Source organism: Rhinolophus sinicus, linkage group LG09 (genome assembly GCF_036562045.2).
Source record: "Rhinolophus sinicus isolate RSC01 linkage group LG09, ASM3656204v1, whole genome shotgun sequence".
Taxonomy (NCBI): Eukaryota; Metazoa; Chordata; class Mammalia; order Chiroptera; family Rhinolophidae; genus Rhinolophus; species Rhinolophus sinicus.
Window position 1 is genome coordinate 57,813,261 of NC_133758.1, and position 24,716 is coordinate 57,837,976.

General features: G+C 47.1%; 1 protein-coding gene across 3 annotated transcripts; it reads left to right on the plus strand.

Annotated features, from left to right (window-relative positions):
* Positions 1–9: 9 nt before the first annotated feature.
* MCM2 (minichromosome maintenance complex component 2) lies at positions 10–23,611 on the plus strand. Of its 3 annotated transcripts, none has more exons than XM_019718595.2 (16): positions 10–154; positions 959–1,191; positions 4,804–4,979; positions 5,092–5,349; positions 9,106–9,325; positions 9,595–9,802; positions 11,425–11,559; positions 11,892–12,083; positions 17,105–17,198; positions 18,122–18,372; positions 18,486–18,612; positions 19,210–19,322; positions 20,250–20,495; positions 21,283–21,465; positions 21,684–21,839; positions 22,287–23,611. In XM_019718595.2, exons 1-16 carry the CDS (start codon positions 149–151, stop codon positions 22,395–22,397), a joined length of 2,709 nt encoding a protein of 902 aa, XP_019574154.1. In that variant the 5' UTR covers positions 10–148; the 3' UTR covers positions 22,398–23,611. The 3 variants fall into 3 exon arrangements, with proteins under 3 accessions (XP_019574154.1, XP_074196572.1, XP_019574156.1); XM_074340471.1 differs by having other exon boundaries at positions 128–180; XM_019718597.2 differs by lacking the exon at positions 10–154 and adding an exon at positions 707–727.
* Positions 23,612–24,716: the final 1,105 nt, after the last annotated feature.

The following is a 24,716-nucleotide window of genomic DNA, read 5'->3' on the forward strand; positions in this document are numbered from 1 at the left end:
CTCCCGCTTGCCGGCGTGACGGAGTAGACGCCGACGTCATAACGCCGTGTTCCTTCAGACGCTTCCCGGGCTCCAGCGGGTCACGTGAGCCACTTTTCGCGCGAAAACTGGTTGCTGCTGCAGTAGCGAAGAGGATCGCGGCGCTAAGATGGCGGTGAGCGCGCGGGTGCTGGGCGCGCGGTTAGTCCCCGCGGCCCAAACGTCTGCACAGCCTGGGGCACGGGTGGTGCGGGGCTCGTGCCAGAAGCAGGGACAGCGTGCGGGTAGAGGGGGTGCTGCGTGCTTCTAGTCCTTGCCCCGCTCTTACCCTGCTCCCGGCCGCCCGGGATCGGTCCTACGGACGAGCTAAGGCCCTGGGCTCTGGTTTGGAGCTGATTCCTCTCGGGGTCTGCAAAGCCAGCTGTCCCCGCACCGCTCAGTCTTCCTGGTGATGCCGCCTCCCCCACTCCAGCCTGGGAGCGCTGGACTCCTGCAGTGGAGGCAGCCGGCCACTGTCGTTTATTCGCTATGCACATGCTTGTTGGGCGCCCTCTCTGTGCTTGGCGCAGAGTGTACACAAGATAGACGAGGTCCCACATCTTCATGCTTTTTGTCTCCTTGTCTTGTTTACTGTCTGACCTCCTACACCAGTCTGTAAGCATCAGACTTCTTATGTTTGTTCTCATATGGCAGTGCTTAGCAATGGATGGGAATGCATCCTCAGTGATTTGTCGTGGAGAAAACACAGGTATTTATTGTGTGTGACCAGATGTTTGAGGAAGTGATATTTGAGGTGGTTCCCGTGTGTTGAGAAGTCATTGGCTCAGAGAGCTCAGAGGAGAGCATTCTATGTAGAGAAAAACAGCATGTGCAAAATCTTGAGTCGAAGGGGTTTGGTGTGGTGAATAGGGTAACTGGTGGGGAGGGCCACCTTATAGAAAGCTAAGTTAGCCTTCACCTTCTGGGTCTTCCCTTGCAGGAATCATCTGAATCCTTTACCATGGCCTCCAGCCCAGCTCGGCCTCGGCGAAGCAATGATCCTCTCACCTCCAGCCCTGGGCGAAGCTCCCGACGCACAGATGCTCTGACCTCCAGCCCTGGCCGTGACTTGCCTCCCTTTGAAGATGAGTCCGAGGGGCTGCTAGGTACAGAGGGGCCCGTGGAGGAAGAGGAAGAGGATGGAGAGGAACTTATAGGAGATGGCATGGAGAGGTACTTTCATTCAATGCCTGCATCAACAGATAGTTTTGCAGGGAGCTTGTTGTGTGTCTGCGATCATGCTTTGGGTGCTAGGGAAGTAGATAAATCTGAGCATCTTGCCTTTGAGAGCAACTTGGTTCAGTCTGGGAGGAGACAGGTTCATAGGACCACAGTGTAGGTCCATTTAACTTTTTGTGTCTAAGACTACACCCTAAGGCCTGAGTTAAGCCCAAACTCCATGAGATGTGCACCTCAAGGGATGTAAGGCTCCTCTAATCTGGTGGACAACATCAGGAATGCCACCTGGAAAGGACAGGAAACAGGCAGCTGAGTATTTTTCTGCAATTTCAAAAAAACAGCGAATTTAGGGGGTAGCTGATTAACCATCATTTAGATTCAATTCAAGTATTTATTGTACCTAATCTGTACCAGGCCCTGTATTAGTTACTTTCACGCTTAATTAGTAAACGATAAACATGTATTAAAGGTTATTGAGGCTTAATGCTAAGACAGTAGAGTAAGCTCTGCAAGGGATCAAGGTTAGATTTCTATTGCTGCTTTGCCCCGTATTAACAACCGGGATTTGGTGGGTGTGTCAGTACTAGAATTGTGTGAATGCCCAGGAGCCTCATGGAGAGTCTCCTTTTGGGCCTTTCTTTCCTTGGACTCGGGGTTCCAGACTTGACGTGTGTGAGAGGACTGTACAGGCCATCCTACACTCCACAGGGAGTGCTCTTGTGAGCCATCCCACGGACTGTGAAGGGTCCCTCTCTGGACTATTCAGATCTTTGCTTTAAGCACTGTCACCCCAGATGATCAGACTGGGTGTGCAGAACATGTCAGACTATGGAAGGAATGAGGAGTTTGGGACAAATCAGCCTGGGACAGGTCCTCGTGCACTGTGGAGTTGTTCAGGCAGAGCACCCCCTCCCTCATCCTCTACCATCTATTTCTACCTTCTCCTTGCTTCTCCTTCCCTTTAGAGAACGAGAGGAGAGGCCCTTTGCAGGGGCTTCTGGATAGAGCTATCTGAGGGCTAACTGGGCCAAATTAGACTTTGTTTTGTGACTTTTTAAGAAACAAGTTTACTGAGCTATAATTTATATATTGTAAAATTTACCCCTTGTAAGAATATAATTCAGTGCTTTTTAGTCAATTTCCTGAGTTTGGCAATCATCACACTCTCGTTTTTTGAATATTTCCTTATTGGGCATGTTCATCCCATTTAAGACCCCTTGTGCCTGTTTATAGTTAATCCTGGTTCCCATTATCACTCCTAGGCTGCCAATAACCTATTTTCTATCTCTTTAGATTTACCAGTTCTGACCATTTCACACAAATGGAATCATAATACCTGACCCTTTGCTATTGGCGTCTGGTTTTCAAGGTCCATCCATGTTGTAGCGTGTGTCAGTACTTCCTTACTTTTTGTGGCTGAATAATGTTCCTTTTGGTGGTGTCATGCAGGGACTCAGCTCCCGCTTCCCACACAAGAACGCAGGATATGGTGAGTCCAGAAAGGAAGAACAACAGAGCCATATAGGGGAGTCATATCACTATATTCTCACTGGCGGCTGGGTTGGAGATACAGGAAGCAGGATCCACACAATCCGCAATCTGCCGTCCACTTCTCTGCCAACCAACCAACCCCCTAGCGTAGCCACGGCAGTTATATTAGTAGCTAATGGCTAACCGGTAACAGCTGATGGCCACCCAGCCACAGCGGATGGCCATCCAATAACCGAGCCAGCACATTTCCATGTGAGGCCCAGAGCCTGGAAACCGCTCTCTGGGACTCTCTCCCCACATTTGGATAGCCCACATTTTATTTATCCATTATCAGTTGATGGACATTTGGGTCCTTTGCACTTTTTGGCACTTATGAATAATGCTGCTATGAAGTTTTTGTGTAAATGTGTGTTTTTAATTCTCTTTGGCAAATACCAAGGGATGGAATTACTGGGTCATATGATAACTCTATGCTTAATCTTTTGAGGAACTGCCAGAATGTTTTCCCAAAGCAGATTCACCATTTTACATTCATGCCCACAAGTGGTGTCTGAGGGTTACCATTTTTCTACATTCTTGCCAACACCTGTTGTTTTCTGGTTTTTTATAATAGCCATCAAAATGGGTATAAGGTGGTGTCTCATTGGGGCTTTGATTTACATTTCTCTGATGCTTAATGTGAGCATCTTTTCACATGCTTAATGGACATTTGTATATCTTTGGGGAAATGTCTATTCAAGTCATTTCTCTTTGTTATTGAATTATAAAAGTTTTTAAACTTATTCTTGGTATAAGTCCTTTATCAGATATGTGACTTGTAAATATCTCCTCTTCAATCTGTGGCTTGTCTTTTTCATTTCTTTAATGGCACATTTTGAGGCACAAAAGATTTTAATTTTGATGAAGTCAATTTTCTCAAATTTTTATGGACCAATTAGAATTTCTCTGAGGATATTTCCTGTGACTTGAAGAGTCAGGTACCTTTTTCCTGGGAATTTAAGAATTCAGAAACGGATCAGCCTAGAAGTATATCTGGCTCTGGGTTTTGTTTCTGGCATGAAGAGTATGGGATTACTTGTCTTGAGAGTGTAGCTTGACAGAGTTTACAGAAAAACAGAAAAACACCCAAATAGTAGCAGTTCCTCTGATTACCACTTACCTGAAAAAAAGGAGACTTCAAGACTATCTTGGGGAGGCAGTGTGGTATCAGGGAACGAGTTTGCGATTTGTGGTTGTACTGTATTTCAACACCCAGCTCTGCTGAGTGACAATTGGCAAAAGTCGTATCATCTTCTAGTGCTCAGTTTCCTCATCGTTTCGATGGAGTAATGATGCCTACCTCCTAGAATTGTAGGGAGGAGAGCAGGGCTTTGGTCTCAGGGGTTGCTTGATAAGGTAATCGTTCTTCATATAGCTGATAGATGACATTATGGAAAATGAGTCCTTGGCAGTCTTAGAGGAGCTGAGAGGCTTGAGTGAGTTGGCGAGAGTTTCAGAGAGGGTGGTTTGGCTGATGTGAATAGAAGACCTTCCCAGCTCTTGAAGGGGTTTGAGGCGGTATTGTCAGAGAGGGACAGTTCCTGCACTGTGGGGAAGCTGGGCATGTCTCTGAAAAGCTTTTATGTATGAAGGTTTTGTGGTTCTCCAATTTCTCTTATTGGGTGCTTAAAGCTGTGTGGTGAGCTCCCCCTTTTTTTATTGTGGGAAAATAAATAACGTAAAATTTCCTCTCTCAAACACCTTAAAGTGTCCAGTTCATTGGCTTTAAGTATACTCACGTTGTGTGATCATCACCACCATTTCCAGAATTTTTTCATCTTACCACACTGAATCATGCATTATTTGTCTTTTTGTGACTAGTGTATTTCACTGAGTACAATGTCCTCAATTCATCCATGTTGTAGCATGTGTCAGACTTCCCTTCCTTTTGGAAACTGGATAGTATTCCATTATGTGGACAGACCACACTTGGTTTATCCATGGGAGATCCTTTTCAGCCTTTTGTCTTTCTGGCCTGGAGACTCTTCAGCCAAGGGCTCCCGAGCCTTCTGAAATAGGCCCAGTTCCTGGGTGGCATTTGGGTTTTTTTGATACTAACATTTGGGGGTCTCTCAGGGACTACCGTCCCATCCCGGGACTGGACACCTACGAGGCTGATGGACTGGCCCTGGATGATGAGGACGTAGAGGAGCTGACAGCAAGTCAGAGGGAGGCGGCAGAGCGAGCCATGCAGCAGCGTGACCGTGAGGCCGGCCGGGGCCTGGGCCGCATGCGCCGCGGGCTCCTATACGGTAGGTTGAGATGTCTGCACCCCTAAGGGGGCTGGTCCTTCTTCCAGAGTCTTGGGGAGCTGGGAAGGAGTGCTGGGGATAACTTCACTCAAGGATGTCCCTTTTGCTCCAGACAGCGATGAGGACGAGGAGCGCCCTGCCCGAAAGCGCCGCCAAGTGGAGCGGGCCACAGAGGACAGTGAGGAGGATGAGGAGATGATTGAGAGCATTGAGAACCTTGAGGACCTCAAGGGCCACTCCGTGCGTGAGTGGGTGAGCATGGCAGGCCCCCGGCTAGAGATACACCACCGCTTCAAGAACTTCTTGCGCACCCACGTGGATGGCCATGGCCACAATGTCTTCAAGGAACGCATCAGCGACATGTGCAAAGGTATGGCTTCTGTACTCCCATTTCTGTTCACCATAGTTCACCTTCCAAAACTCTCCTGTAGAGAGTTATCACTTTGGCCCATTAGTGGCACATTTAATGGAGACATGAAATGCAGAAAACATTAAATAACTTGCTGTCATGCAGGGACTCAGCTCCCGCTCCCCGCCCAAGAACGCAGGACATGGTGAGGCCAAAAAGGAACACCAAGGGAGCCATAGATAGGGGGGTCATACCACTACATTCTCCATGGTGGCTGGTCAACACACAAAAGCAAACATCCGCCAGTACCCCAGTGAGGGGTCTTCCTGCACCCCTGTCTCACTGGAGGCCAGGAAAGACACAGGAAGTAGGATCAACACTATCCGCAGTCCGTTTCTCTGCCAACCAACCAATTCCCTAGCGTAGCCATGCCAGTTATATCTGGCTAATGGCTAGCCGGTAACAGCTGATGGCCAACTAGTCACAGCTGACGGCCATCTACTACCTGAGCCAGCACCTTTCCATGTGAGGCCGAGAGCCTGGAAACTGTTCTCTGGGACCCTGTGCCCACACTTGCCTATTGCTGGATGGGAGTTAGAACCTGGCACCCACAGTGTCCATCCTTCAGACAAATACAAGGTGTGATCACACAATATGGTGAATGTGTAAATTAAAAGAATTATTACAGTAAAAGACACATTGCCATTAATCCCCGTCAATATACTCCCCCTCTCCTTGAACACACTTAACCTATCATTCTTGCCACTTTCTGAAGCAGTTCTGGAAGTCCCCTTTCATGAGTGTCTTTAGTTGCACTGTCATGGCTGCCTCAGTGTCTTGAATCATTTTGACTTTTGGGAAGAACCAGAGGTTGCACGATGCCAGATCCAGTGAATAAAGTGGATGCGGACACACCATAATGTTTTTATTTGACAGAAATTGCCATATAACAGAAGTAATATGTGATGTGGAACGTTGTCATGATGGAGGATGATTTATAGCACACTTTAAAACACTTTCAACTGTAGCTCTCACACGACTGACTGCACCAAACAAGTTGAAACTTGTCACACACTGTTACTAAGGTTCGATGCACTGCTTCCCGTATTGAAGATCCCTGCCTTTCTGTTGGATGGCACTCTGCTCTGCTGTGGTATTCACTGTATTTTGTGGTCACAGTGGAAAGGCTCCGTGTCACACATCGTTTCTGGTATGGCAATTCCTGTGTGTCCTCAGACACACAGTGTGTCCTGATCCACCTTATTCACCAGATCTGACACCGTGTGACTTCTGGCTCTTTCCCAAAGTCAAAATGACCATAAAGGTGAATGTTTTGAAGCAGTTCAGGACATCGAAGCAGCCACAACAGCACAACTAAAGACTTAGGAAAGAGAACTTTCAGAGCTGCTTCAGAAAGTGGAAAGAATGATGGGATAAGTGTGTTTGAAGAGAGGGGGCAGTATTTTGGAGGGATTCATGGCAATGTGTCTTTTATAGTAATAAATTTTTTTAAATTAAAACATTCACTGTATTTTTTGATAAGACCTTGTACAAAAAGAATTGCAAGTCTGCACTAGGACTCTCTAGCCGACAATACAGGAAGCACATCTGTACCACAGAAGTGGTTTTTGACATGCTTAAAATTTGGCAGGTTTTTACGGAAAAATTTGTATTACTACTTTGAACAGAAAGTAGTAGCATATTTTTGTGTGACCGGAATTAATTTTAAAGAGAGGCATCCAAATCTTGGTTTCCTGCTGTCCCCTCCACTCCCTTTGTCTTCCATTTGTCACAGTTTATTTGTGGGTTTCCTTCCTAGACCTGGCAGGCACTTCAAGTTGCAGCCCTTCTGTACTAGGCACTCTACGAAGTCTGACAAGTTCGCGAACTCATCCAAGGTCCCTCCTAGCTCCTTAAAAACCCTTAACCTAGTCCAGCGAGCCAGGTGGATTAGAGGCATCTCCCATCTTCCCGATTGGCAGCTTCTCGATCAACAAACCTTTCCTTACTCCAAACTCTGACATTCTGAGTGTTGGCCTTTTGAAGCGCTGGGTACACAGACTTTGTTTGGTTTGGTAACATCACTGTTCTTCTGTCAATAAACAACTGAGGTATCAGTTCCAGAGTATTTTCCCTTAAACCCCCCTCATGTGTGGTTTTGTTAAAAAACAAATTCAACCGAGTAAATGTGAAGATCTAACTGGCTTTATTAAGCAATTTGTGAATGGCGCAGTCTCCTACGAGGTCTGACAATTAAGTTCTCACACTCATCCTAGAAAAAGTGCCACATACCTCATTGTTGAATATCACTACGGTCACCTTTGAAGCACTCCCCTTGGGAAGCTATGCACTGACGCCAGTGCCTAGTCCACCCTTCAAAGCAATTCTGGAACTCTTTCTTGAATGGCCTTCAGAGCTGTCGTTGTATTACCCTTGATGTCCTCGATGTCATCCAAATGTCTTCCTTTCAATGTTTCCTTTACCTGCGGGTAAAGAAAGAAGTCATTGGGGGCCAGATCAGGTGAGTAGGGAGGGTGTTACAATACAGTTATTTGTTTACTGGCTAAAAACTCCCTCACAGACAGTGCCGTGTGATCTGGTGCATTGGCCTGCTGCAGGAGCCATGAATTGGCGAAAAGTTAAGGTCTTTTTCGTCTAACTTTTTCACGTAGCCTTTTCAGCACTTCCAAATAGTAAACTTGGTTAACTGCTTGTCCAGTTGGTACAAATTCATAATGAATGATCCCTCTGTATCAAAAAAAAAAAAAAAAAGGTCATCAACAGCATTTTGACTCGATTTGGATTGACAGAACTTTTTTGGTCGTGGAGAATTGGCTGACTTCCATTGTGCACTTTGATGCTTTGTTTCAGGGTCGTATTGGTAGACCCATGTTTCATCACTAGTGATAACACAGCCGAAAACATCGTCTTGCCTCTCCAAAAGGTGCTGGCAAACTTTGACTCTCCTTTGCTTTTGTTCATTGATGAGCTCTTTCGGGACCATTTTTCCACTTTTCTCATGCCAAAATACTCAGTTAAGATTTTGCTGTTTCTCTATTGATGTTTACTTGGTCTGCTATGCTTCTCACAGTCAGCTTACGATTTTGACACACAATTCAATGAATTTTTGCAATGTTTTCATCAGTTCTACTCGTTACTGGCCACCCTGACACCTCTTCGTCAATGATGCATTCTCTCCCCTCAGGAAAACGTTTAGTCTGTTTGTACACTGCTGTTTTCCTTATGGCGTTAGCCCCATAAACTTGGACCAACATTTCCTTGATTTCACTTCCACTCTTGCCAAATTTTACAAGAAATTTAATGTTTGTTCATTGCTTATTGCGATGGCACACAAAAACATGCAACAACAACAATGAACGCCACTCATCAAGACATTGCCACACATCTACACAAACACAGCTGTGAGACACTGATATACCAAGGTTGTGAAACCTTACTGAGCTGTTTGTACAGTGTCGCCAATGTAAACGCACAGTGGCAAGTTCGCAAACTTAATTTTCAGACCTCGTACATGTGTTATTTTACTTAATCCCTCCAGCAATTTGTACTCTGTGACATCCCTATTTCACAGATTGGGAAATTGAGGTTCAGAACATGTTACTTAATCTTACAGCTAAAGCAAGGTGGACTTAGAAGTGAGAGGTGAGCTTTGTGGCTTCAAGTCAAGGATTTGGGCGAGCAAGCAGGCTCCCTCCTCACACAGTGAGGCAGAAATTGCCTCCTCTGGCTTGATGCTCAGTCTGTTCCCGCCTCCAGAGAACCGGGAGAGCCTGGTGGTGAACTACGAGGACCTGGCGGCCAGAGAGCACGTCCTGGCGTACTTCCTGCCGGAGGCGCCGGCGGAGCTGCTGCAGATCTTCGATGAGGCTGCCCTGGAGGTCGTGCTGGCCATGTACCCCAAGTACGACCGCATTGCCAGCCGCATCCACGTGCGCATCTCCCATTTGCCTCTGGTGGAAGAGCTGCGCTCGCTGAGGTGAGGTGGGGGCAGTTCAGTCCTGTGTACACCATGGCTCAGGCATTGTTCCAGAGAGCTTTGATGGGGGGAGGAGGGTCATGTGACAGATGGCTGCAGCGAAGGAGAGCCCTCAATCATGAGTTTTGGTTTGCACGGGGTGGGGGTTTGATGGATCCGGTGGCACTGGGCCCCAGATTTTTGGGATCCCCTGTAGTACTTACCTCTCTGGAGGGCGTGGGTGGAGCATCAGAGTTCCAGGCCTCTGATGTGCCCTCTCATCTCCATAGGCAGCTGCACCTGAACCAGCTGATCCGCACCAGTGGGGTGGTGACCAGCTGCACAGGCGTCCTGCCCCAGCTCAGCATGGTCAAATACAACTGCAACAAGTGTAGCTTTGTGCTGGGACCCTTCTGTCAGTCCCAGAACCAGGAGGTGAAGCCCGGTTCCTGCCCTGAGTGTCAGTCAGCTGGCCCCTTTGAAGTCAACATGGAAGAGGTGAGCGAGAGCACACAGCGCTGACTGCTGGCTGTCCTTCCTGTCTCGGGGATCTCCAATACACGGGCTACCTAAGCTCATAGGCAGTTTGGAAAACCAGCATGGGTAGCTGAGAGAAGCGAGAGGGCATTGTGTATTGGCCACACCCTCGGGAGAACCAGATCTGCCTGGCCAGCTTGTTTAGTTTGGCCCACATGGTGTTTTCACAAATTCAAGCTAGTGGGTGGTAGAAACCAACAAAACTGAATTTTTTTTTTTTTTAAAGTTTGTTGGGAAAAATATATTGTCTTATTCTACAAAACATTTCAAACCTAAAAAAAAAAAGTTCAAGCCAGTATTTAAAATCAGATGATTTTATTTAATACATTGAAGTTTATGACTTCTCTTAAAATCTGGGACGATCTGGCTAAACTGGACACACTTCTTGTTCAGCTGCACCCTGAGCAAGGCACTTGCTTTCCAGTCCATCACTCGTGGGGTGCCTGAGGTCCCATCGAGACTTGTTCTTGACATATCTGATACCTGCCTCTCTGGGCCTTTGGTTGGGGCCCCTCTACTATTCTACGCTTCTGAGAATTACCCTATCCTGAGCTACATTGCCAGAAAATGCCCGGGAGGTTGCTCTTGTGGCATCCCAGAGCTACAAACACCTGTTTAAAAGTTCAGGTGTGCCTTGCCTGGGGAGAGACATCTGTGAGACTGGACTTCGGCTGAGCCCATGCCTCTGCCCAGGCCTCCTTGCCCTGTCTCGTTTCCCTCCTTTGCAGATCCCACCTTCACCAAGCAGAGGTTAAGGCTCTGCTCCTCGGGAAGTTGGGAGAGTAACTAGCAGAGGAGTAATAATTTTCACTGACATTTCTGGAGTACTTGCCAGGTGCTAGGTGAAGCATGTAGTCTTCATACGCTACAAAGGCAGGTACTTTTACCCTGTTTTGCCAATGAAGAAACTGGCTGGGGTTACTCAGCCGCAAAGTGTCTCAAATGATTGAAGCGTGCACTATTTTGACCCAGAGTGTACGCTTTTAGCTGGTATGGTGTGTGGTCTGTTTTCTAAACGGTAAGTGAAATAATGAACATTAAATTGCATGGCACAATGTTGGCACGTGGTAGTTGGCAATCAGCCCCCGCTAACGTAATTTGTCACTTCTTGGGCACCGATTTAAGTGCTCTGCATGTATGACTTAATCCTCACTGTGAGGCAGCAGCTGGCAGTATTAGTATGCCTATTCTGCAGAGAAGACACAGAGGCAATCACTTGGCCCAAGATCACACAGTATAAGCCACAAAGCCAGGATCTGAACCGAGGCAGCCTGGCTCCAGCATCCATACACGCAGGCTCAGCCATTTGGCTGGTGACAGGTGCTTGACTGTCCAGCAGTAAGGAGGCATCCAGAGGGGTGGTGACAGGAGCAGGGACCATCCACTGATGTGTAAGTCACAGTGGGTTTACTTCCTGCCATTTTTGGCTCTCTGTTTCCTAGTCAGTAGATGGAAATAACAACACTGCCTGCTCTCCCTCACAGAGCCGTGGTCAAGGTCAGGTGACATAATTCCATGCTTGGAGGAGTGTGAAGTCTGCCACACAGGGACAGGCCCCATGACCATTTCTTTGTTCCTCGCAGACCATCTATCAGAACTACCAGCGTATCCGCATTCAAGAGAGTCCCGGCAAAGTGGCAGCTGGCCGGCTTCCCCGCTCCAAAGATGCTATTCTCCTCGCTGATCTGGTGGACAGCTGCAAGCCAGGAGATGAGATAGTACGTGGCCAGGAGTGGGCTGGGAGGGAGCTGAGTTGCTAAGGAAATTTGTGTGAGCATTTGTGGCAGAGCGGTGGGGAGGGGGATCCATGGCACCCGGGGCATTGGCTGAGGTGAGTTCTTGAGTCGCTCTTTGGACTGAACTAGCCAACTAGAACACTGGATTGAGGACTAATTGTACTTTGGTTTTGCTGAGTTTCTCGTTTTGTTGTCTGTAGCATGGAGGACTTGGAGGAGAAGCAACTGGGTAAAGCCAGGTGTGGAGGTGGGCCCAGCTCCCACTTGGACCCCAGGGCTGGCCCACCTGACCACATGGCCTCCCCTCTCCCCAGGAGCTGACTGGCATCTACCACAACAACTACGACGGCTCCCTTAACACTGCTAATGGCTTCCCTGTCTTTGCCACGGTCATTTTGGCCAACCATGTGGCCAAGAAGGACAACAAGGTTGCTGTGGGGGAACTGACTGACGAAGATGTGAAGATGATCACCAGCCTCTCCAAGGACCAGCAGATTGGGGAGAAGGCAGGTGGAAGCCCTGTGGGGTGCTGCTGCGCTCTGCGAGGAGTCCGGGGGCTCACTGGGGGTGTTGTGGGCGCCCAGGGCTCGCTGCCAAAGCCTTAGCTACTTCTCCAGGCTGCCCTGGAATCTCGGTCTTGATTCCCAGATGTTGGAGACTGAGGTTCCCTTATTTTACTTCCCAGTGCAGCTCAGTAAACTTGCCTTTATGGGGGGCCCCGTGCTACAAAAGAAGAGCATAAACATTGGCACTGTGGATGGGCCTCTGAACCTGTGTCCCCACCTGGTTAGGACAGGGTTGTGAGGATTCATCAGATCATGTGGATTGTAAGCTTGAAGTTGAAACGGAGGCAGAGCAGTAGGAATAACTCATCTCGTGTGGGTGTCCCCTGGTGTTAGACTCCTACTCACACACAGTCTTCTCCAGGAGTGCTATCCCAATATGGATTCAGTTTTTTTATGTAGACATTTTTGCTGAAGGTTGGGGAGAAGGGGATTGACATTGTAGACACACAAATAACAAATAGTATTTTAAATTTCTGTTCATACAAGTCCTCTGCTATTTCACCTACTCAGGCGCCACCCGGCTGCCAGGTCGTAAGTGTTCTCAAGCGCACAGTTTTCTTCCTTTTCTTCCCTTCCTTCCTCGCTCTGCCTTAGCTGTCTACTTCCTGTTCAGTTTTTAATATAGAACAGTTTGGCTCTCTCTTTGACCTCTGTTCTTCTGCTCCTAGAGAGCCAGGCCCTCAGTTTAGGTGAATCAGTTCAGGTTCCAGTGGCTTGTTTACTGAATGGGATCCTTCCGTTTGTGGTCTGTAAAACTCCCTGAGGGCAGGGCAAGTCTGATGCACTCACCTCTGCCTGGGCTGCCTTAGTCTGTCAAGATTTGGGGTACCCATAGGAATCGCAGGTGTTTGGCCAGCCTTGGAAGGACAAGAACTTCAGTTCTGCCAACATAGTCCTTGAATACCTTTTAGGGCCACATTCTGGGATCCTGGTGGGAAGTCAGAAACGGTCCTTGCCCCCATGGATCTCATTTTATCAGGGATTGAATTTTGGCCTAACCCTTAGTATGATCAGATGAACTGTCCCCATCTAAGAATGAGATGATGATAGTATCTACTCGCAGAGTTGTTATAAAGATTAAACAGATAAGTATTAGGTTGGTGCAAAAGTAATTGCAGTTTAAAATTAAAAAATTGCAAAAACCGCAATTATTTTTGCACCAACCTAATGCATGTGAAGTGCTAGCTGCGGAGTGCTCAGCAGCTGTATGTTACTATTACAGGCAGAAAAGTTACACTATACAGAAACTGGGTCGAGGTGCAAGGATTGCATGTTTGAAAAGCATAATGGACCAGTGGAAGGATAAGCATAGCTTGGGGCCAAGCACTCACAGTAGCCACACAGGTGTGTGGGCGTGCGTTCTGAGAGGTGACGGGGCAGTGCATGCAGAGAATTAAGAGCATGACTTTCGGATGAGGAGGGTTAAGTGAAATAATTCATGGGAAGTGCTGTGATATTCCCTGGTAGGCCTGGGTTTGATTTTATCCTTTTTACCAGTTGTTAAATTGGCCTATTTCCAGGAATAACTGGGTCAGAAACAGCACAGTGGGCAGCATAGGCATTAACATGGTTGCCCCTTTCCCTCGAGCCCCACTGGGAGGCCCACCTGGATGCACGGGTGCTTTGCAGGAGGGAAACTAAGCCTGGGAACCTAGCACTCATAGCAAGCAGGATGCAGGCCACTGCTCGTGGTCCTGGAGGGAGATGTGACTTCACTCTACAGGGGTGCCCGCTGCAAAAACAGTTCTGAGAAGTGGTCTGCTTAAAGAGGTCAGGGACAGGCAGCCTTGGCACATCCACATAATATGTGGGAGGATGGGAGATCTGGGGCCAAATGTCTCCCAACGTTAACATTCCCAGTGCAGATGAGGATTTAATAAAAGAATTACGCGTACTAAGCAGTGAGCATCCACGTGGCACTGCCTAGGTAATTTCCAGATAATAAGAATGACCCTATAATCTGGGTGTCATCTTTCTCCATTTTATTGAATAAACTGAGACACAAGGGTTAAATAAGTCTCCTGGATTTCTACCCACATAGTCTGGCTTCAGTCTTCCGATGATTGCACTTTACTCCCTGCATACGGTTACCAGAGTTTGGGAGGATGCATATGTGAGTATTTGGTTATTGTGTATTCCATGGGCTACCCTAGCACAAGTACTGACCCACATTTTAAAACTATTACAGAAATTTTCAGACATAACATGTGGAATGGTGTAGCGAACCCTTGTACATCCCTCCCTCAGCTTCACCAGTTGTCAGTCTGGCCAGGCTTGTAACTATTTGCACCCACTCCCCCTCAAGTATTTCCAAGCAAATGCCAGATGTAGCATTTCATCTCTAATTGTTAGTATGTGTCTCTAAAAAACTCTTTATTAAAACCTAACCACAATACCACTGTCACACTTTAACTAATTAGCAGTTCCTTTGTATCAGCTATTTGGTTGGTGTTCACATTTCACTGATTATCTGTTTTCTTTTTTAAAAAAGGTTTCTTGGAGTCAGTATCCCAGTAAGGTCCACACATTGGAATTGGTTGGTCTGTCCCTTAAGTCTTACCATCTTTGAGTCTCCTCTTCATCTCTTTTTTTCTTGCAGTTTTTAAAGAACAGAAGAAACTGGGTTGATTGTCTTGTCGCGTTTTCCACGGTCTAGATGTTGCAGATTATGTCTTTATTGAACATAACACCTGTTGCCTGTTCTCTGTAAATTGGTAGTCAGAGGCTTACTCAGACTTGCTTCGAATTTTTTTTTTCTTTTTTGGGTGGGGACTATAGCAAGATTCCTACAGAGGCAGACCTCCATGATGAGGCACAACACGTCACTGATGTTAGCAGCCACTGATAGTTCTTGACTAAATCTATCCATTCATTAGTTAATTCCAAATTCTTCGTTTATTTGCTGGAATACTTCTACATAGTGAAACTGCTGTTTGTCATTAACTATATTGACTACACCTAGATGGAACTCCTGTATGAAAAGCAGGATAATTGATTATTTCCCTTTATTTACCAGTTTTCAAAATAATGACTTGGTTCAAAATGATGAATGGTTTACCTTGTGAGGTGACCACTGAGTGTCATTACAAGGTAGTAGGCTTTAATGTCATTGAGGTTTTCGCATTGAAGCTCTTGTATATTTTCTGCTTCAGGCCTGGAATCAGCTATTTCTCCAAACAGCCCTGTGGGAAGTAGTGTTTCTTTTCAGTGAGAAATAGTATTTGGAGACATCAGCCACTAGGCCTGGACTGCTGTGAGCCACTTATATTAACAGTGCTAACAGCGCCTGCTTGGGCTGAATTTTGCAGTAAATTTTAGGGCCCACGAAAGAACCAGCGAAGGTAATGTGGAAAAAGGCCTCCACTCCTAACTCACTGCATAAAATAGTGGCAGGCGGCATTTCTGCCACAGCACCAGTGGTACAAGCAGATCCTGTTTCCTGAGGACCTGCCGGCCACATTGCCCTGGCTGTGACGCAGTGGCATTACATAGCATAGACTGCTGACTCCCATCCCCATCTCCAGCTCCCAGAATGAGTTTTCACCCATCTTCACACTTCCAGGAAAGCCAGAGGGAACAACTTTTCTGCCTGGCTGGTGGCAGAGGCAGGACAGCTGGATCCCACCCTGTGAAGGTGGGTCTCCGTCAACACTTCAGTGCTGATTTCTCTTTTTCACAGCCCCTCCCCAGGGCCTGGTGCTTCCTGAGCCGCTAGGTTTGACCTGTGAGGATGCAGTGCTTGTGCAGAGGGTGGAAAGGTTGAGAATAGGAAAGGCACAACCATGCTGCAGGTGGAGGTGAAAGCTGACTTCCACCAGCAAGACATGTCTCTGATGTCTCTAGTTTCATCTTTAAAATTTCAGCAGATTTTGTATTCGCTTTCTTTCTCTTCCCACTCCCTCCCTGTCTCTCTCCCCTTCCCTGCCCCTCCCCTCAGCCCCACAGAAATGGAGAATGTTTCAGTGAATCTCCAGTGAAAATGACCTGACTTCCTGGTGACCATGTCTCCCAGATGCTCTATATTTTTTTATTTATTGGGGTGACATTGGTTTAATAAGATTATTAATGCTTCAAATGTACAATTCTGTAATACGTCATCTATATATTCATTGTGTGCTCATCACCCAAAGTTTAGTCTTTCATCACCATATATTTGACCCTCTTTACCCTCTTCAACTTCCCCCTGTCCCGCTTCCCCTCTGGTAACCGCCAGACTGTTGTCTGTCAGTGAGTCTTTGTTCATTTGTTGCTTTCTGTTTTATATCCTGTATATATGAGGGATATCTTTATTGTCCTTTTCTGCTTTTCTGTCCAACTTGTTTTGTTTAGCATGATACTCTCAAGATCCATTTACATCACAAATGGTGATATTTCATCTTTTCTTCTGGTTGAGTAGTATTCCATTATATATATGTACCACCTCTTTATCCATTCATTTGTTGAAGGACACTTGGGTTGCCAGATGCTCTGTATTATATTTCTCCATCATATCCCAGCCAGGAGCCAGACACTAGTATAAATGCCTCACTTAGAGCTCACACACTCCTGTAAATTGGGTAATGTTGCCTCTTTTCCATTTGAGGAAACTGAGGTTCAGGCAGGCCACGGCTTATGTGAGGGGTCTTCCTGCTGTCAGAGCCTGGGTCTTTGCTCTTGGTGTGAAACCTTAGGGTAGTCCTTTCTGAACTAGGACAACAAAGGTGTCGGACTAAAGTTTTTTAAGGTCTCAAGTTCTGTGATTCTCAGAAAGAGCCAACTAATGACAAGGCCCAGAGTCAGGGCAGGGCTTAATGTCAGGGCCTGGTGGAATTGCAGCAGCTGTGGGATGGGTGTTTTAGGGCTGGAGACATCACCATCCTCTGAGGCTGGAATATGTGGGTGATATGCTATGGGTATCAGGTTGACCCAGACTTTTGAGAGCAGAGGTCCCATTCCCATGGCTCTCTCCCTCCCGTCCTCAGATCTTTGCCAGTATTGCTCCCTCCATCTACGGGCACGAAGACATCAAGAGAGGCCTGGCACTGGCTCTGTTTGGAGGGGAGCCCAAAAACCCAGGTAAGCGTCCTCTATAGGGAATTCAGTAGAAGCCAGGTTCTAGGTGTCAGACAAGGCAAGACCCTGAAGCCTGGGTGTCTGGGGAGAAAGCATGTTAAGAGGTGGCTAGGCCATGTGCGACTTGGCCATCGTAGGGAGAGCAGAGCCCATGGGCGTGGCATCTTGGGTGTCCAGTTGTCTGTAGCTCCACCACTGCCTTCCTTTGATTTGAGCAAATTTGTCTTTGCTTCTCTTACTTTAAAATTTTTTATTTTTTAAAAAGTTAAGTTTATCTCTGAAAGTAACATACAAATATGTTTTTATATTACATCCGCTTAAATTGTTAGAAGTCACAGGAAGGCCAAAATCACTATTGCCCACCCGTTCTAATCCTAGTCCCCTCCTTGTCGGTCAGCCCTCTGATCAGTGTGGTCTGTGCACTCCCAGACCTTTGTGTGGCCATCATAGACTTACACACAAACTTAGAAAACACGGAATTGCGTAACACATGCATGTTTCTATTTAGTTTCCTGTAATGTGTGTATAAGTGACTATGCATAAAATATGCAGCCTACTTTTTCTCACTCAGTAACATATCTTTGGTATCTTTTGGCATTAGTGCATAATAGAGCAAGTTCATTCTTTCAAGTTACTGTATTATGGTCCATATAGCATAGTGTAATTCATTAATCCTTCTGGTTGGAGAATATTTCAGTTGCTTCCAATTTTTTACATTTACGAGAACATTGTTATACACTCTTATACACCGATTTCTCTGGATTCAGTGATGAGAAGTGGGATTGCTGGTCCCAGGGTATTGCAGTCCTTTCTGGAGATAATATTCCTTTGCCGTTCATAATAGGCTGAGGAATTGGAGGTAAGCCCTGTACCCCTCATCTGCCTTTCATCGCCACTCCCGCTGTTCCTATCCTTGCCTCCTCCAGGGGGCAAACATAAGGTGCGAGGCGACATCAACGTGCTCTTGTGTGGAGATCCTGGCACAGCCAAGTCTCAGTTCCTCAAATACATTGAGAAAGTGTCTAGCCGTGCCATTTTCACCACCGGCCAGGGGGCTTCAGCTGTGGGCCTTACGGCATATGTCCAGAGGCACCCTGTCAGCCGAGAGTGGACCTTAGAAGCTGGAGCCCTGGTTCTGGCTGACCGAGGAGTGTGTCTCATTGATGAATTTGACAAGGTGGGTCCTGGACCATGTAGGTAATGGGATTCAGGGTGTGTTGGCTTAACCCTCAGTGGGGGACAAGTGTTACTGGGGCATGTTGGTGAGAATCAAGCATGTGACTCTTGCAGATGAATGACCAGGACAGAACCAGCATCCACGAGGCCATGGAGCAACAGAGTATCTCCATCTCGAAGGCTGGCATTGTCACCTCCCTGCAGGCTCGCTGCACTGTCATTGCCGCTGCCAACCCCATAGGTACACCAGGCATGATAGCCAGTGGGGCTCAGGGCCTGCCAAAGGGGACAAGACCCAAAGAGACCCTGCCTTCAGGAATCCGGAATCCATAGAACCCTCATCCAGTCACAGATCTGAGTTAGGAATTAAGCAATAGAAAAAGGATTCTTTCCTGCATGTCCAGCCAGAGCAGGAAGTGGGAACCCTGGGTTTTTGTTGAGCCATATTCTCAGAACCACCCATGGCCATTCTTCTCAGAAGACCTGGGAGAAGAATCGAGTGTGTTGTGTAAGTAGGGGAGGAGTTTTTTGTTGGTCCCAGCCTGCAAACGCTTAGAGGGCCCAGACACCCTCACCTGTCTGGCTCTTCCTGTTGGGAGACAGGTGTGTTTTCCGTCTCAAGGCTGTTTCGGGCCATTGATTGGGGAAAGCCGTTTTCTGCGTCTCGTTTGGAATGTCTGACAGCAAGTGCTCAGCCTCCGTCCTCTTCTGGTTCCTCTACCAAAGACCTCTTCCCCTTCTGTCACTGAAGCAACTTGGGGTTGGAGAGAACTTTGTGTTGAGGAAGAGAGGATATGGGGAGCGTGAGCCCTGATGGAGAAGTGCCTTTGTGTTACAGGGGGCCGCTATGACCCCTCACTGACCTTCTCAGAAAATGTGGATCTCACGGAGCCCATCATTTCCCGCTTCGACATCCTGTGTGTGGTGAGGGACACGGTGGACCCAGTCCAGGTACATATCCACAGGTCTCAGGTTCTGTGCAGTAAGTCCTGGGGACCTCAAGTGAAGCTTGGGTTCTGTGGTGTGCCAGGCACAGGGAAAGAGGGTACCACATGACCCACGGTGTGTTTTCCATTCTTGTTCTCGGGCCCAGAAGTCATCCTTGATACCTCTCTCCTTCACTGCCCACCCAACACAGTCAGCACAGCCTGCGGTCTGCTACCAAGTTTTGTTGGTCCTACTGCCTCAGTCTGTCCACTTCTCGCTGTTCCTCTGTTAAAACTCGAGTCCCTGTTTCTCTTGCTCTGACTGAAGTACTGCAGTGTCTGGTGGTTGGTTCCTGGCTTCCACTCATGCCCATTTAGACTGCAGTTAGATGCCAGCCTATCTTTCGAAAGCATAAGTTGGATCATGCCTTTCCTTCTTAAGAACCTGCTAGCAGTTTTCCCTGTAACTATGGGAGAATCCACCATTGTTGCTCTGGCTGCCAGCCCTGTGCGATCTCTGTGCCTGTGTTTCCTGCTGCCCTCACTTCACACCTTAAAGATGCCAGGGCTTTGAACTTACTCTTCTCTTCCTGGAATGCTGCTCTTCTGGATTGTCAGATAACAGAGGCGTTCTGGAAGCCTTAGCTGGAGGAGTCTCCTCAGGCTCCCACCCATTGCCCTATTTCTCTTAGCACCTGTTACTTTCTATAGTTAATTTAAAAAACTATGTCTCCTCTCCCCTCACTAGGAGATGAGCTCCGTGAGGGCTCAGTCACATTTGCCAGTGGACCCTGGCACCTGTAGCTGCCTGGCACATAGTAGGCATACGATATAAGTGTTGAGAAAACCTCCTTCTCAAGGGTATCAACTTGTACTTCTCCCAGCTAGCTGACTTCCTCCCAGCCAGGCCATGAGACTCCCCTGCTACCCGTCCTCTTCCATCTTGTCTTAGGATGAGATGCTGGCCCGTTTTGTGGTCGGCAGCCACATAAGACACCACCCCAGCAACAAGGAGGAGGGAGGGCTGGGTGGCACCCCAGAGCCCGCCATGCCCAACACAAGTGCTGTGGAGCCCCTGCCGCAGGAAGTCCTGAAGAAGTACGTCATCTATGCCAAGGAGAAGGTCCACCCGAAGCTCAACCAGATGGACCAGGACAAGGTGGCCAAGATGTACAGCGACCTGAGAAAAGAATCCATGGTGCGGGCCTGGGGAGCCAGAGGGTGGGGTGGAAAGTAGGCAACAGCTTTCTCATTTATGCAGTCCGTTAATCCAAAGAGTGATAAAGCAGGAAGGCCTTAAAAAAAGAAACTTAGCGTACCTTACACCTTAAAGTATTTTTAGACAACACTTGAATATGCATGCATTTGTCTCTGTAGGTGTAGGGCCAAGGTCTTTTGATGGCCATTGATTAAGGCCCATGTTGACTTTGCATAAATCTCACCCAAATGAACATGTGCTCTGAACTAGTTTCAGTTCTTTCACGGTGGAGTGAAGGCAGCTTACAAGCAATTGGAATGTAGAATTCTTTTAGATTATCTGTGTCATGCACCTAAGCATGACAGTGACTTTTTCCTTTTTTTTTTTTTTAAACCTTTTAATTTCATCAAATCTTTTCAGAACATCTCAGTTTACATAGAAACAACAGCTTTATTTTCTCATTTATTTTGCACTGGATTATGCAGTACTTAGTACATGACAGTAACTAGGACATCTGGCCACAAGTATAATGGACTCTGGGATGTATGTAAATGAATTGGTGGGAGCAGCATGTGCCAGCATAATAGGGGTATGCCATAAAATAGCATCCACTGGGCACTGCTGCACTTCAAAAAGAAGTGGCAAGTGTGAGCTCACTTGGTGGCTCTTTTGAGCACTTCTGCCGTAAGTGTTTAGAGGAGCCTTATGGGTTGGGGCTGCTAGCACTACCACTGTCGATTTTCCTTGCCTCTGTCCTGCCTGAGAGGAATGATGCTGTTCTCTCCAGGCAACAGGCAGCATCCCCATCACGGTGCGGCACATCGAGTCCATGATCCGCATGGCAGAGGCCCATGCGCGCATCCACCTGCGGGACTACGTGATAGAGGACGATGTCAACATGGCCATCCGTGTGATGCTGGAGAGCTTCATTGACACACAGAAGTTCAGCATCATGCGCAGCATGCGGAAGGTGGGTACAAGTGGGGCGGGGACACGAGGCCACAGGCGGGCATCTTGCGCTGGCCTAGACGCTGGGCTGTGCCCTGCTCTCTGGCTGCAGAAGCTCCCGGATTTGGCTGCTCTCGCCAGTGGTGAAGATTGCATGGCAGGATTGGGACTGGTCATCCTATAGTGTCTTTGAGGGTCCTGGTAGAGAGGAATGGTGACCCTTGTTCTTTTCTCATGCAGACCTTTGCCCGCTACCTTTCATTCCGGCGTGATAACAATGAGCTGTTACTCTTCATACTGAAGCAGTTAGTGGCAGAGCAGGTGACATATCAACGTAACCGCTTTGGGGCCCAGCAGGATACTATTGAAGTGCCTGAGAAGGACTTGGTGGACAAGGTATGGGCATGGATGGGAGGGCAGGGTTGGTTGCCTGGGGAGCTGTCATCTTTGGGGGCAAAAAGTCCTTGCTCTGTCAGTGAGGGTGTCAGCCTTGGATGAGAGCCATTTGTTGAGTGTTTTTAATGTCCTGAGCACTGTTCCGTGTACTTATGATCTTGACAGCGGCCAAAACAGGTAAGTCCTGTTACTGTCATCCCATCCTCCAGAGGAGATGGCACAGAGCAGCTGAATAGCTCACCTGAGCTCACAAGCAGTTAGCAGAGCTAAGATGGCAAGCTCCAGACCCTGATACAGCCAGCCTCTGTCCTGGTGACTTTCCCTTTAATGGAGATGGCAACCCTGCCTGGCCTGTGGTGAACAGGCCTTAGAAAGATCACTGGACCTAAGACTTTGTGGACTTGGGCGTTCCAGAGCCCATTCTCACTTGATTTTTTCTCCTTTTAGGCCCGTCAGATCAATATCCACAACCTCTCTGCCTTTTATGACAGTGAGCTCTTTCGGATGAACAAGTTCAGCCATGACCTGAAGCGAAAGATGATCCTTCATCAGTTCTGAGCCTCCACAGCAGCTGCCTGATCGTTACTGGGAAGTCAGTTCTTTGGCTCACTTCACTTCAGAGACACGAAACCAAACCATCATGGGACACAGAGTGTGGTCCAGGTTCAGGACTGGCAGCTGAACAATCTGGCTTCCCCCAGTCTGCTGGGCTCAGGCTATGGCTGGGAATGCTGGGAATTATTTCTTAGGCTCCCTTTCTGCTTCTCTCACTATCTTGGGTAGGCGTGTTTTGCCAGTGTTTATTTTTCAACCGCTTGGTAACCCACCTTTTACATGAGGTCTGCCTCCACTTTGTCCTGGATCAAGTCCTATGTGCAAGATACTCAGTCTTCTAGGTGACTGAACATATAAGGTTATTACAAGAACTGTTGATTGGCATGAGTTCTGTGTCCTAGCTGCTTTGGCCACTTTGGCTGAAGAGCAAGATCAAGATATTGGTAGTTTTTTCTAAACTCTGTCCTGCAGGTTTCTCTGGGCTTCTGAGTGGAGAAACCTTGTGGACAGAAGAAAGCACAATCCCTCTACCCTCTGTAATGACACAACTTGGTTTCTGCAGGAGGAAAGGTCTGAGGGCTTGATATGGTAATGAGGACTGGACTACCTGTCACCATTGCTGTGTTAATCTGTTTTCTCCTACCTAACCATTTTCCCATTGTTTGTACATTCCACTTCTGTTTCTGTAGTTTAAATTTTAATAAAATTAAATAAAATTTAAATACTGGTACTTTTGTTCTCCGTTCTGGCTTAATATAACGTACACAGGCTTTCCTGGACTTCCTTGAAGGCTCTTTACAGCTTCTGCCTTTAGTGTTCTGAAAGAGGTTGTAAGGGACTGTTAGCATAAGGACTGCCGCTTTACGGTTAAGATAGGGTTAACAGCCCTGGCAGCCCTGGGCTCAAGAACTGTTACTTTAAAGTCAGAGTAAGATTAACAGCCTAAACAGCCTTGAAGCATAGCACAATCTGCACTCCCTAAGACTTTTGAAAGTACAAAATGTCTTAGTTATGTGAGAATTGACGTCCAAACCTTAGTTATGTGAGAATTGACATCCATACTGTACTCCCTAAGACTTTAGTAATTACTAAGCACCTTAGAACTGCTATAAAAACCCTTAGCTTTGTAGGCTAGGGGTCCTTTGTTAAAACCCGCTGCGTCGGGCAGAGACGGGGACCCCAGCTAGCTGGAAATAAACCTCGCTGTGTGCCTTGCATTGTCGTGTGTGTCTCTGTCTTTCTGAGGGGTGAAAGATTCCCGGACTTAACAAGGTAAATGAGGCTGGAAGAGCTGTTTTGTTTGTGGATGTGAAGGAAGACAAAAGGGTGTGGCTCTCCCTGGGGAATTCACTTGGCAGTTGCTGCCTATATGATCGCTGTGGAATCCATGGGAACCATAGAACTGGCTTGTACACCATCTTGGTAACCTGGCCTTGCATCTGATTGGAGCAACATTGTTCATCTCTCCAGCATGGCCATCCAGTCTCTACCCTGAAATCACAAGCTCTGATTAGCTGCCCTGTGGATAGGTGGACACCTACAATTTTTAGTAAGTGTTTTTCATCTGAGATTTGCTTACAAATTAGAGGTTCCCACGACCCCTCCTCAGGTTTGATAATTTGCTATAAAGTTTCACAGAACTCAGGTTAACAGTTTACTTATTTATTTACTTCAACGTATACAAGAGGACAGAAAAGAGGCCACAGGTTATACCTGACAAGGTCAGGAGATTGAACATTCCCACCTAAGATGGCGTGAATAAAAAAATTTTATAACTAAGGTGGCCATGATGGGAAGTCATATCTTTAGACAAAAAGTTAATCTGTGCCTTTAAGTTGGCCTGTCTATTGTCTTTTTGCATCTAAGAGGACATCCTTGGGATGTCAGTAATCCCTTTTTCTGGACAGAGCAGGAAAGTACAGAATCCCTCATGATTGTTTTTGTCCCTTGATTAACATCTCTATGAACTATTAACTATCCTGTACCCACCTATGTGAAAGAAGTACCTGTCTCTCCGATTTACTTTCATCCAATTCCAGAGATTTCCCCACTTTGCTTTCTCCCACCCCCTTAATTTACCACTATGGATTTCATGTAACCCTCCTCCTTTGATTCTATGTATAAAATAGGCTGCAAACTGCCATTTTGCAGAACATTTTCTCAATCCATTGAGATTTTGCTTCCCGGCAATTGTCAGTTTGGCTCAAATAAACTCTTACAAGCTTTCTCTTAGGCTGGATGTTTTTCGTGACACAAGTAAACATCCAGATGAAGAGATAGCAAACCTGATAGGGTGAGGTCCAGAAGGACTCCAAGCATAGG